This window comes from Hemibagrus wyckioides, linkage group LG10 (genome assembly GCF_019097595.1).
Source record: "Hemibagrus wyckioides isolate EC202008001 linkage group LG10, SWU_Hwy_1.0, whole genome shotgun sequence".
NCBI lineage: Eukaryota > Metazoa > Chordata > Actinopteri > Siluriformes > Bagridae > Hemibagrus > Hemibagrus wyckioides.
Window position 1 is genome coordinate 9,119,817 of NC_080719.1, and position 14,811 is coordinate 9,134,627.

Sequence of the window (14,811 nt, forward strand, 5' to 3'; positions counted from 1 at the left end):
ACTCGCCCAAATCCTTACGCTTGCCCATTTTCCCTGCTTCTAACACTAATATATCCCTCCAAATAACAGGTGCCATGATGAGGAGATAATGAGTGTTATTCACTTTATCTGTCAGTGCTCATAATGTTATGCCTCATCTGTGTATATTTTTATCATAACATGCTTTGATAGGTCTCTGTCTTTCTGGATAGGAGTTAGTCTTTCTTACTGAGACAAGGCCATTTTGCATTAATGCAATTAGCTTGTAACAAGATTGTCACAGATTTAGGTTGAATGAATATTAATCCTAACTTATTTTCCTTGCTAGTGTACAAGATGTTCTTGCTATTAAGCTATGACTTCAGTGTAATATCATTGACTTTTTCTGAGCTAAGTATATTGACATGTTTAATAATTTAAGGATGGTACTGAGTGTAGTGTTTCTGTGCAACTGTATAACTGGGCAAAGATATTGGAGCATTCTCTTAGTTTGACAACAATCAAACCACTACTCCAGCAGTTAGCCTGCGGTGCTGCATGTAATATGAAGCGTATTTGCTGTTTTTATTTGACCCTGTTTTATACATTTGTTTAGTTGTTTGTGTATAGTGTGTCGGTATGTTGGCCTCCTTGCGGTTTAGGTTCTTTCTCAGTGCATCTGTCATGTTGATATGCTTGTGGATTGGTGCAATTATTGAAAAAAAAAAAATTGTGGGCACTAATTCCTGTGTTTTGACTCGGTGTCTGGGTCAATTGCTAGCAGTATCCACACTGCCTGTCAGTGGAACGTTTGATGAACAAATCCTTCTTTTGTTTCGTCGTGCCGTATTTGATCTAAACCTCTAAAGAGCTTGATTTGTGAGTCTACTCTCATTCTCTTTGCCTGTATCTCCAGGCTGATCATTTAAATCTGCCTCTCAAAACTTTAAATCTGTATACAGCCATCAGCCACTTTAATAGGAACACCTGGTCAGGGGTCAGAGGAGAATGAGATGAGTTTATAGGCGCTAAATCATAATTTTGTATCGGTGTACATGTGAAGGAAAATAACTTTCTGAGAAATTCCTTTTCTGCATTCAAGATTTTTTTCTTCATTTCATGCTTTCAGCTCTCTGTGAGCTTTATCATTTATGCCATTTTATGGGTGCCTTTAAAAAACGAATGAGCTGTGGCTTGCAACACTTTGCACTTTATGGGTGATCTGCATTTATCAACATTTGCACGAGAGTATGAAGAAAGTCTGCATAAATTTTTAGTCTTTAAGAAAAATCTGTACCTGTATCTGTTTACACAGCATTACCTGTTCCATCAGAATAATGTATTCATATTCATGTACATCCCTTATTGCTTTTCATTCATTCGTTTTAGGCTTGAGGATGGAGTGTGAATTCGTGTAAAACAGTTGGATCACTGTGATATTTTCACCAGCTGCCAGCACCATGTTTCACACACTACTAATTTGGGTGAAAGCACATGATCCAGTGATGTCTCAGTGATTATTAAAATAATTCACAATGAGTGCTTTTGGGATTAATATAACTTACTTTAAGATTGTATTGAACTTTGCTTAACCTTAGTCTATTAGGCTTTCGATTTAACTTTTAACTTCAGATTTAACTTCCACCTGACTATGAGCTATATGTCTGGAGTTTTTTTTTTCTTTAATTAGACATTCCTAGTTCAGTCCTAGTTCTGTTCTAAAAGAGTAAACCATATGTTTTTGTCCAGGCCTTCTGACTGCGTTCTTTACATTTAAACTCTATTGCCTTCAACAAAACACTCACTCTTATGTTACACCCAACTGGTCCTAAAACGTTTGCAATATCACATTTGTTCGTGCATAATGCATGTTGTATTTCTATAGAAAAACCTTTAGAAAAAATTGTAAAGCACCTTTATATTTCACCACCTCTTTCACACAGCATTAAATCTGTTGCTGAGTTTTCTCCCGTCACCAGTATTGATCGACGATTAGGCTTTTATTTATGGTGGTGGAAAGGCTAGTGAGGGGCAGTCGGACACAGACAGGAGCTCATCTCAGGTCATGCTTCGAATCTCATTAGACTAGAGCAGCCTCTTATTGATTTTCCATTGGCTGTTTTAAGCCCTGTGAAAAATCTAATATCTCCATGCCGTAAGCAAAAGGCTGTTCAAAGTTCACAATTTGTTCATCTTCTTTTCTACCATGCAATGTGTGTCATGCCTGAAATCTGGACATGTAATGCCAGTTTAGTGTTATCAGAATTTGATTTAGCTCTTTGTACCCAGATTAATGTACAGATTTTATTAGATTTATTTTTTAATCAAATTTGAAAGTGCAATAAAATGAAATGGAGTGTTTATCATCACAATCTTCCTTCATACACAGTCACATTCAATTAAAAATATTATATATTTATATATTTTTTTATATATAATTATATTTTTCTACAGAAAGACAGTACATAATTAATTGAGACCCAGATATGCATTAAAATAAAGCAAAAAAAAATATATAGATCTCAATTACAGTTAATAATGTTATGAGTGCTGAAAATGAACTTTTAAAGTAATCCCATTTACTAAAAGCCATGACATGAGATCAACTGCTACATGTATACTTTGCTAAAATGCTCACTGGTTGGTGTAACATTAAACTGGTGTTGGATCAGAACCATCTCTAATTCTATATCAAATGAACTGTTAGAGCGATCCTATTAATATGCTTAAAATTAAGTAAATTGATTATGTTCCCCGTGCCTGTGTGGCTTTACTCCGGGTACTCCGGTTTCCTCCCACAGTCCAAAAACATGTAGGTCAGGTTGATTGGTAATTCTAAATTGCCCATAGGAGTGAGTGTGAGTGTGTGTCGTTGTCTGTCTATATGTGGCCCTGTGATGGACTGGCGATCTGTCCAGGGTGTACCCCTGCCTTTCGCCCTATGTGCGCTGGGATAGGCTCCAGCAGACCCCCGTGACCCTAATTAGGAATAAGCGGGTAAAGACAATGGATGGATGGATGGATGGATGGATGGATGGATGATTATGTTCCTGTATGTCACCAGAAATACATTTCCGAAATGTTTTCCTCCAAATGGAACACCAAATAAAATGTAAAGGTGAACATCGAACCATCCCAAAAAATAAGCTCTTTACATTACATATTAAACTAAACCTCTGACTGAGAAAGAGATGAAAAAATATTGTTGTATAATATTTAAAAAATAATCTGATTATGACTTTTTGCTGCCTGGTTGATTGCTAGTTTCACTTTGGCTTAGCACCAGAATTTCTGATGGAATAAAAAGCCCAGTGTCTGTTTAAACAGACTTTTAGTACTGTTACTTTATAGAGGAGTTTGTGTACTCAGAAAGCCCACTCACTGAGATCTGGACGATGCCTTCATCTGAATTGTGTGTTGAATAAGGATCCAAGATTTGATTGACTCACTTTGCTTCCATCTGTCCTCTGCTGTTTCTCAACTCAGTCATAAAAGTGCTATTCTAGTTTGTAATGTAAAACCATTGAAAGGATGAAGCTCATAGAAAACAACAGTTTAGATTCAGATAGGTCCCAAACTGACAAAAAAGATAAGTGCAACTGGAACTTAATGAGCCATGCAACACAAGCAAGCAGAGACGAAAATAATGATTTATGTTTCTAGGTTTTTTTTTCTCTACTTTTCTGCTGTAATAAGCTCAGGGTTAGATGTGTTCCTTGTTCTGTTTGTTCTTTCTTGGCTGAACTTTGACTTTATTTAGTGCAAGAAACTTTTCTCTCCTTTTAATGTTCTAGTGATTTTTATCTAAATGTTCATTTTAATGGTACAGTCCCTGCCTCCAGTCTGCAGTGCTTCAGTCATTAGAAAGGAATAGATATAGACATTATATATATATATATATATATATATAATATCTACAGCTGTGGAAAAAAATTTTATGTATTGTATATGCATGTATTTTTGTGAAATGCTGACAATATTTCTCCTAAATTCAAAATATAACTATTGTTATTTAGAGTGTATATTTTAAAGGAAATGACAACACATCAAAATAACCCAAGATCACGCAGTATTTGCAGAGCTTTAATAACTCAAATAAAACAAAATGCAAATAATCTGTATTTGTAAACAAATTGTGTTAATGCTTTGGCTAAATAACATTAAGAAATCAGTGTTTGCTGGAATAACCCTGATTTGCATGCGTTTTGGCTCCATACTCTCCACCAGTTTTTCACATTGCTGTTGGGTAACTATATTCCACTCTTTTTGCAAAAAAGCAAACAGCCCAGCTTTGCTTAATGGTTTGTGACCATCCATCTTCCTCTTGATGATATTCCAGAGGTTTTCAATAGGATTCAAATCTGGAGATTCAGAAGTGGTCTCTTATTTTTTTCCAGAGCTGTATATATATATATATACATTTTGGTGAGGAAGGAGGAATTTTGGTGTCCAAATAGATAGTGAATTTTTAGTAAGCTGTAATAAGTAGTTGTTCAGCATACTGTCTAACAGCTTGAACAGTTTTAGACATACCTTTGTTTAACTGTGTTTGATATAGTAAAGGTTTTTCCTGTATGTGAGATGAACCAGGAGAGCTAATACAATTAGCCAGGGTTGCCAGGTTTTAGCAAAATATCAGTCTACCAATCTTTTCAAATCTTCACAAAAGACATAAACTTAGACCAAATGGAGAATTGGAAAAGAGAGACAGATTTCTCTTCTTTTTTCACGCTCTTTGTAAACATGTTTAATATATACACTGATTAGGCATAACAGCATGACTACCTGCGTAATCTAGTGTTGGTCCCTCTTTTGCTGCCAAAACAACCCTGACCCATCGAGGCATGGACTCCACTAGATCCCTGAAGGTGTTCGGTGCTATCTGGCACCAAGATGTTAGCAGCAGATCCTTTAGGTTTTGTAACTTGCAACTTACAGGACTTAAAGGACTTACAGGACATACTTTTGATAGATACTGACCACTGCTGACCGGGAACACCCCACAAGAGCTGCAGTTTTGGAGATGCTCTGATCCAGTCATCTAGCCATCACAATAGTGTATAGAACAGAAAAAACAAGTGTACACAACAAAATTAAGGTTACTGCCCATATCAGGAGTCCCTCTACTATAACCCACTGCAGGTACATCCGGCCAGAGCAGAAGCTAAAGGTCACCATGAGCAGCACAGGCTGCAGCGGGCAACCAGAGCAACATGTAGCCTTCCTGGAGCACGTGGTGGTACGTGTGCTAATCGTTCACCCGCGCAGAGGAGACCTGGAGATCAGCCTTGTTTCTCCATCAGGAACACGCTCTCAGCTCCTGGCCAAAAGGTGAGTACATTAGTCGTACATACACATGTCAGTTGTGTTTGAGTTTGACCAGTAACTGGTCAGTTATGTTTGAGTTATAGCACAAATTTGTGCGTCGGTCCTGTCAGATATTGCTGTAGCTGAATTCAGGAAAACAAGCAATAATTATAAAAGCTTATGTTTTGCCAATAACATATTTTGACATTTCGACTACTCTACTAACTATGAGACCACAATATAATTTATTTATTATTTATATTTATTTAGTCTACTTTCAGCCTTGCCTCCATGTCTGCCTGCAAAGATCATGCTGAGTAAGGAACTAGTTAAATACACTGATCCAGTGTTAAATACATTGATCCAGTCTTTCTATAGCTGTCTTTGATAGCTAATGTAGCTTAGTGTGCTTCTCTCACAATTTGAAAAAGTTGCCATTGCAAAATGGTCATATGCCTGATCAATTCAGTTTTTGATCAGATACCAGCTGTCAAAATGTCCATTGTCATCAACACAGAGAAAGGCGTGTCCACACCACATTGTTTCAGACAATGGCTTAAATATTTACATGACCTGATAAAACGACATCTTCACTTTTGACGGTGAACAGATTTTTTGAGGCTTGAGGTACTTGCAGATGGGAAACATTGTTGCTTAAGGAAATTCTACAGAAGTATGGGTAGTAGAAAATATCCAGATTTGACCATGTGAAGGATTTTCCAAGGCCCCCCCACTTGTCCAATCTTGGAGGCATTCAATCATGTACAAATCTGGATGCTATCCTTACAAATCCAGAGCTGTGAACTAATGAGAATATTAAGTACTAAATCATTACATAGCAACTTTAATCCTTGTAGGTTTATGTAAGCTATAGGCTATATTTTTTGTGTAGTTGACTCACTTACTCTCTTACAGTGTCCGATGTTGAAATCTTTGCCTCTTAGTTTCAGCGTATTCAGAGTGTCTCTAGAGGCTTAAAGAGTATGATGTTGATCCTGTCAGATGTAACTCATTTACATGATTTTCAACTTCCTCTCCCTTCTTGTGGTGCTCTCTGGCATCATCTCTTGGCAGGGTGTTCTCATAACTGTCACTGGATACAATTATGAACTCTGAGGGACACTGGTATTCTGGCAGCCCATCATGGCTAAAACACACACACTTCTTTTTTAAGTGTCACTCACATAACAGACTATTTTGATGCTGTTGTTAGAGCTTTTAGCTTTTTTGTATATCAGGATAAGTATGCCAGATCCTACATTGCAATACAAGTGTCTAAAGGAATGAAAAACATGGCTGTGACCTTGTCCTTCCGCTGATGATAATGACACAAGGCGGCTTCAAAAGGCTGCAATAGTATCCTGCTGTCCTGATAGCTCCTTGCTGAGCTTTTTTGTTGTGACACTTCCACTCATTATTTACTGCACAGGACCACAGAGACCTGTCAGATCCCTCCTTTGTGCAGTTATCTCCCCTGAAGAGCTCACTTTAGCAGTAACAAATGTGGCAAGATATGACAAGCTAATGGTGCTCCCTGAGAATCGTGTGTATTTATTAGTGATTGCTTGTTTGGCCACTTTCTCGCCACAGGGTATAGCGTGATGTTTCTATATACAGCCCACAGCATTTTTTCATGTGACACTGAATTTGCTCTGGGGTCTTTGCCCTCCAGAATAATTGCCATCTTGGTCAAAATAAACAACATATTAATGTTTAAAAATATTTCCGCTCCAGAAAAAAGACAAATTTATGTTTTAACTATTTAATAATCATTCTAATTAGTAGCCCTTTTTTAAAATAAGAATATTCTCTCTATGAGAGCACTAGTGAATTTTTTCTATTTTGCACCCTTTATGACAACAGCTTGAGTAAAAAGTAGAATCTGTTGAATGTTTACATGAATTTCAGAGTTACTTATATGTTTTGTCCCCCTTTTTTTTTTTTTTGCTTTAATGACAGCGTGTACTCGAGCTGCCATGGACTACACAAGTAATCGGTTTTAGATCAAATCCAAAAGACTTCTGTCTGAACACAGGCTTCAGCAGAAGAGTCTAGCCATGAGGAAAATCTGACCTTTTGTACAAAGCAGTGAACATGGCCACAATCGCAAATATGCTTAGATTTAAATAAGGACCTAGAAATAGTACAGGATCTTGAATATTAATTATTCAAGATATTTAGCTTTTAGCTATTTACTTTAAGCTTTTTGTTTATTTCCCATTTTAAATGAGAAACAAAAATTTTCAGTGTGGTCTCAGACTTTTAGACCTCACTGTATGCCAAAACTACCCATAGCCCTGAAGCATATTTCAAAATAAATGCTTCTGTCTTTAACCCTGTAAAATCCCTTCGTCATTCATCACTATGAGAAAAACCCAAAATACTTTAAATGCAAATCATTGTTGACCTACGCAGATCATGTATTGGATATTTAAAAACAATTAAGCATTTAATATACTGTTACACATGTCTGAAACAGCCTCACATGTCAAAAACTGTTGAAAATTTAGCAAGGATTGGATCCATAAGCACAATTTCCCCCTATACAGTTAAGATGATGAAGGTGAATGAGGGTTAAAAAAAAAAAACTCTCAAAGATCAGTTTCTGAATTGCACCATTTATTTGATTCTTGTGGGTGTCAGGTTTCTAAATCAACTGTTAAACAGCACTTCACAAGCAAGCTGTTGATGAATTGTGGGAAGCCGTTCCTGAAAGCTGTTTCACACCAAATGCAGTGCCCGAACGTCACCATGTGTCATTAGAGCTACAATCAGCAAGGTTAGATGAGACATAATCAGCATGTTTGGAGGCATAAGAAGACTGCATACAAGCAAAAGCAGCTGATACCCCACTGAAAAACGTGGAGGTTGCATCTGTGGCGCTTTGAGGCTTCTGTTTCTGGCTGATGGTTCAGAGGCTTTTGTGAGCATCATGATATCACTAGGGATATTTCAGTTCAAAAACTGATTGCCTCTGCCAGGAGGTTCGGCGCTTAATGCAAGATGATGGGCCAGACATACTCCCAAAACACCACAGGAATGATTAAAGACACATAAAATCACTGTTTCTAGATTTGAACACTACTGACTGTGTGTAGTGTAAATTGAAGAGGGCACATGTTTGTCTAAATGCACAAACCTAAAAAAAACAACAAAAAAAAAAAAACAAGCCATAAACGTTCTGCATGGAGAAATGGACCAAGATCTCCAAGCATGTGTGTTGTAGGGACAAATGCAGTACACAGTTGCTGTTGTTTAAATTAAAGATTCAAGAGACTCAAGAGGTTTATTGCCATGTGCACAATGAAAACATATCGGTTTACAAAGATATTCCTACTTTGCAAGTCTCCCTTGCACATAATAAATTTTAAAAAATGAAAATATAATGAAAACTATACAATGTCCCTGTAGCTCATATCACTTATTGCATGTGTTATTCCCTTATGGATGATCATTTCTGCTTGTTCTAATGAATGGTGCGAAAAAATGTACCAACTCACAGTGTCACAGTGACCTGTAGAGAAAGAGTATCTCTTAATAGCATGTGTAGTTTAGTTTATTTGTGTGTGTGTGTGTTTGTGTGTGTTGTGTGAGCTGAGAATACAAAGCCAAAATGAGAGAGATTTGTGAACAGCTCATTTGTGCGCAGCCTGGAAAGCCAGTTTTAGAAACTGTAGGCCTTTTTCAAACTACTAATTAGCCCCAGTGTAAAACCAGACATGGTTTTCTTTGATCTAAGTTCACTACAACCCCAGAAACACCACAGGTCTTTGAATTTCAACTGCAGTAATTTTTGTACCGAAGTTTGCTTGAGATCCAGCATGCTGAACAGATGCAGAGGGTGAGAACTAATGATTTGTGCATATTAGTAAAGCACATTAGTGTTCGTTTGGCACAGCAGTGTGACGGCATGAGCGCAGGGTTGTTTTTGGCATTTCCCTGCTCACTAAATGGAGCTTGCTGGAAACTAGTTACTTTTGTTCTAAGTGCTTTCACCTCTTTTTCCAGGACAGGTTCTGTGAATGCTTTCGATCAAAAATGCTGATGTGCTAACAATGCAGGAAAGCTAAGCGAAGCGTTTAGCCAGAGCTCTATTATATGTTTAGATGCACGTTCTACCTTTCTAAAATTTGAAGCAAAGCCCAAAAAAAAGTACAGGAATGATGACTAAGCAAAACGGAACCAAACAAAATGCTAACCTGATCAGTTAGAACCCAGACTTTACTGAAGCTTTCACACACGAACTTACATTTTTGAATCCACACCAGTTTTTAAAAATACTTAGGGAAGAAGGATAGTTGTTTTGGAACAAGTGAGTTTTCCATCACCTACAGTGACCTTAGAGCATGATCTCACAGGCTGATTAAATTCAATTACAAATGGCATCTAAAACCAGCAGAGAGCTTTACCGTTTGTAGTTTTCCCTAAATAAATAAATGATTTAATAATGTAATCATATCACCATGTGTGATGCAATCTTCCTAGAAACTCATTTGTGGCCTATTTATTTATAAACATCTAGAAGTAAGAAATATTGTTTTATTACAGACACCACATTCAGAAACAGCAACAGAAACAGCTTGATGTATTTTTGCCACAACTGATTATATAAACTATTTTAACTAGCTGTTCTTCTCAAAAGTTAGGCCAATTTGTCACCTAGACCAAATGTCCATCTGACAGTCCTAAACCTGGTATAGTCTGTACAGCTTTTAAAACCTTGTTTACAATCGCTTATTGAATGCTATTAATGCTTATGATTAGAGATGGGTAATACAATAAAATTCAGACTTTATACTGTTTGTTTTTTCCTTCTTTATTAAATAAAAATGTCTATTGTAGATTTATCTTTAAGCACTGTGCTATGGTGTTATTTTCATATCATCCCAATCTACCAGTAATTTATTTCATTACACTTTAGAGAAACAGTCCTCTGCATGACAGTGTTGCTATGTAGAAAAATGTGCATTAAAAACATATAGTTTGTCATACAATCTTGTCAGAGTGAGCATGTCCATGCCACGCACCCATGAGATGTCATTACTCACACTCAGCTCAGGTTATGTGGGCAGTAGCTATCTCCTGCCAACAGTTTTCCTGCCTGTCATGGAAGGATGATCAAGAAATCTCAAACAGGAACATATGATATCAGTTACAGTCCAATCCCCCCCATCTTACATGCAGTCTGCCTTCTGTCTGCTCTTTCTTTGAGTCATTCGGTTGATGATATTGTTGTTGCCATGTGCAGATACACATGTGCAGTGAACTTTGGAAAAAGAATTCATGACACTGAAAGAATTAATCCGATTGTCAGCATGAGCCTGAGCAGTTATCATCTGGCACATAATGCGAGTTAGCCTCACATCTTCTGAACAGAGCACAGCATCTCCTTAGCAGGTCTAAATCTTTTAGCTTTTTCTTCTTTGTTTGCTTCTTTTGATAGAATGCATTAATGGTTTTGATGCATAAATCTATGATTATTAGTCAACAGAGCAGCTTCCAGCAAAGTAAAACATAAAATCACATTTTTTTTTCTCCTTAATTAAGCGGTTTCCTTCTATTTTTGGATCCCTCTCATCTCCGGCTGTATCGCAGGTTGTTTGATAACTCTAATGAGGGCTTCAGGAACTGGGAGTTCATGACAGTGCACTGCTGGGGAGAGAGGGCGAAAGGCACATGGACCCTGGAGATATCCGACTCACCCTCGCAGCTCCGCAGCAACTTCAATGTTCTAGGTAAGGGCTATAAAGATTAGAGCTCTATCCTGGGTGTTGAGAGACTGCTGACGTATGTCTATGTTTCTAGACCCCTCTAAATCTTTTCATTTGACCAGTGTTATAGTGGAAGATTTTTGCTGAGCGACTGTTACACAACTGCGCCTGAGTGCTTTTCCTGTCAGTCTTTTAGTGTCTGTGATACACTGATTATAAAACATTCAGATCCAGTAATAAAGACATGAATCACTGAAGGGTGTATGCAGACCTGCAAACCTTTAAACTGCTGTTTTAAACTCTTCGATATTTATGGACACTATGGAAGCCCTTTCATTTGATTTCACATTATGAGCACTCATCTAGTCTCAATTTGCCTGGTTCCAAGATACGCTGATGCAGCAGATTTGCTTTCTTAAAAGTAAATGATGAATGTTTGTAAGTGGAGTTCATACAATGAAGAGTAACATCTAACATTTTACAAATAATTTTGACGGTAATGGTAATTAAGAGGTAATAGAAACATTAAAAACTGGAGTGTGCGTATATACAGGTTTTACAGTTGCCAGAGTTCAAAGCCCCATTGTAAAACCCTGTATATATGTGCAGTCAAGTTTTAAACTTATTCACGTAATATGTTAATGGACTATACTGAAAAAATATTTTCATACATCCAACCCATGGCCGATACTAGGAACTATACATTACTCCTCTTCAGGGTTGCCAGATCCATCACTGCATCCAAACACATAAGAATTCATATTTATATTTGCTCTAGTCTGTTCAGAGATCCATCCTTTTATCTATCAGTTGAGTTACATTAGTTGAGTTACTGTCATCACTTTGTCTGATGATCGAATTTCATTAACTGAAGGTATTTGATATGATTTTAATTTTCCCTAAGTGACTTTTTCACACTGAGGGCCTTTGCATTGACATTCCCTAAGGCACCTACAGAGATTTAAAGCACCAGCTGAAGAACGGAAAATAAATAAATGTACTTTTTTTAATAGCGGGCATTTAGTTTATTTTGTAGGGGTTTGCAGGCTGTGAAATGTTGATGGGCCAGAAAAATGGTGACAGGACTGAAATTGTCCACAGGCTTTAGTTTGGGCACTGGCCTATATGAATGTCCTGTTTCTTTCTTTTTTCTACTAAACTCTATCCTCCTTGCTATGTCATTATCTCTGTCTCCCTTGGTGGCTCTCACAGGTAAGCTGAAGGAGTGGACTCTGATTCTCTATGGCACATCTAAGCATCCCTATCAGTCTCACGGTTCTCAGCACTCTCGTGCTCGGATGCTGGAAATTCCAAGTGTTAAGAGTCCAGAGCCTTCACCCAGCACAGCCCCCCAACACGAAGATGAGGAAGAGGAGGAGTACACTGGTACAAATAATGTTCCTTGTGATTAATAATTCTCACATATTTTCCCTCTGATGATAAAAGCTCTCAGAACGTTTGGATATGAAACTTTTCATCCAATTATAAAATAAAACTCCTGCTTAGATGTGAGAACATTAATTTTCAACTGCTCATGTAACAGTTAACATGTTTACGGAGGTGATGCTACTTACGTCAGTGAACGTAAGTGCTACAGGACCTCAGTTTGCACCATCAAACCTATATAGATGCCACCCCAAGCAACACACAAACAGAGCAGAAATCCATTCATTTTCTGCTGCTAATGGACAAGCTCTGTTCTGTGCTGATGCTTTCAGGGCCATGCCATCATGAGTGTGGTGATCAAGGCTGTGATGGCCCAGATGCTGAGCACTGCCTAAACTGCATCCACTTCAGCCTTGGCAGCCTGAAGACCGGGAGGTAAAACACATATAATGGCTTCATTTAAGTTATGTACTGTTCACTTTAAAACTATCAGTTGAAACTTGCTCCTTTCATTTTCAGATTTCATTCAGCTTCTCTTTTCCTTATATAGTATACAAAAATTGGCCACCTATTAAGCGTAATATGTATGAACCAAAATGATCAATTGTTATAGCTCTAATAATTAATCATTTACATCTCAGGCACATAGTGAGAGTTAGACTTCATAATGGTCAAAAGTCGATTCACGCTTTTGTATTTTTTTCTTCATGGCAAGCTTTTTAGATCTACATCACCTTCATAGAATTAGTATTGACTTCTTAAGCAACTTGTCAAAAAAATCTGTTGGTTTTAAAACCGCTTAATGGACTTCCTTGGCAGTCATGATTTAAGACCACAGAGTGAGCGTTTATTGAGTAGAGAAGCCATTATTTGTTTTTCATCAGACAACCTTGCCAGCTTTATTAAGCATTTTAGTGTTTTACTGATCTGAGTGCTTTCTGTTTCATTTGTATGACGATTACAGTGCTAGGTTGGTTCTGATATTATTATTATTAGTAGTAGTAGTAGTAGCCTGCACACCTATATATTTATGCAAATATTCAATCAGCCAATTATGTAGCAGCAGAGCAATGTATAAAATTATGCAGATGCAGGTCAAGAGCTCCAGTTAATATTCACATCAAACATTAGAATAGGGAGATCAGCTGTTTTTTAAATACTTAATCCAGTCCATCTGGCACCAGTGATCATGCTACAGTCGATCCACTGCGATCACATTATTTCCCATTCGGATGTTTGATATGAACATGAATTGAAAATATTTTATCTGCATTATGGTGCATGCTGGTGCCACGTGGCTGATTGTACTGTTTTGCACGAATGCGCAGGTGTTCCTAATAAAGTGGATGACGAATGTATATTATATATTTTGCTATGCATTATGTTTACAAAATACTTCTCTCCTCTCTATAGGAGGTGTGTTAGCCACTGTCCGTTGGGTTATTTTGAGGACAGTGAGGTGCGAAGGTGCAGGCGTTGTCACCGAGGCTGTGAGAAGTGTGTGGGCCGAGGCTCCAACGAATGCCGCTCCTGCCGGAGAGGATTGTACTTCTACACAGAGGAGACCTTGTGTGTAGAGAACTGCCCCGTTGGATACTTCAATGATGAGGGTGAGGGTAGGAACGGAGAATGTGTGGCACTTTCTCTGTGAATTTTCTCTTTCTTTCTTGCTTCTACTTGCATACAGTGAAAAAGCCATGCACAACGCTTCACTGTTGTTTCAGCATTTCTTTGTCTCCCTAATTCAACACAAACTGAGGTCTGGCACTGCCTTTGTGACATTAATCTTTGTTTTGAAGAGAGATATGATAAAGAAACAGGGTACTTCTGAAGCACAGCAAGTGCCTGTGCAAGTTTTTCAGGATCTGTCCTCTACAAATGCAACTCCAAGAAGAGTTAGTAACACTGGTGCACAGATTTAGGCCCCAAGACTGATATTTATTATCTGATTCTTAATCCATCAAATACTGCTGCAACGAATGCACACCATCTGTGTCAAATTGAGCTGAACTGAACTGGCTCGGGATATTAAGTGAATAAGCACTTCACACACTTGCACAGATACCAACCCCTTACCCCTGCCCCCACACACACACTTAGACAATAGACATAGACATCTGGAGATTTTTGGATTGTTTTGTGCCAGTTTGAATACACACTTGTGATGGAGGTGGCCTTCATGTCACTGTAGATTAATGTGTTGACTGGACATCTCTGGCACTCATGAGCTCTGATACAAAGAGAGGTTGAAATGCCTGACTTGAATTAGCAGTGTTTGGACATGTTAGCCTCAGCTGTTATGCACACACACATGCACACACACATGCACACACACACACACACACACACACACACACACACACACATACAGCAGGCAGATGCTGTTGGAGTGGGGAGTTTTTGGAGGTTGCTTAAATTGATTTAATTTGCACTTCTGGTAAACTATATC

The 14,811-nt window shown here is 37.9% G+C and overlaps 1 protein-coding gene across 2 annotated transcripts in view; it reads left to right on the plus strand.

Moving 5' to 3' along the window:
- The window catches only part of pcsk6 (proprotein convertase subtilisin/kexin type 6), a 65,133-nt gene that overhangs the window by 35,110 nt on the left and 15,212 nt on the right, over positions 1–14,811 (plus strand). For both annotated transcript variants that reach the window (XM_058401131.1, XM_058401130.1), the window contains exons 12-16: positions 5,101–5,289; positions 10,861–11,000; positions 12,189–12,362; positions 12,695–12,797; positions 13,776–13,972. In XM_058401131.1, coding sequence (XP_058257114.1) covers positions 5,101–5,289; positions 10,861–11,000; positions 12,189–12,362; positions 12,695–12,797; positions 13,776–13,972 — 803 coding nt within the window. The remainder of the gene's footprint in view (positions 1–5,100; positions 5,290–10,860; positions 11,001–12,188; positions 12,363–12,694; positions 12,798–13,775; positions 13,973–14,811) is intronic.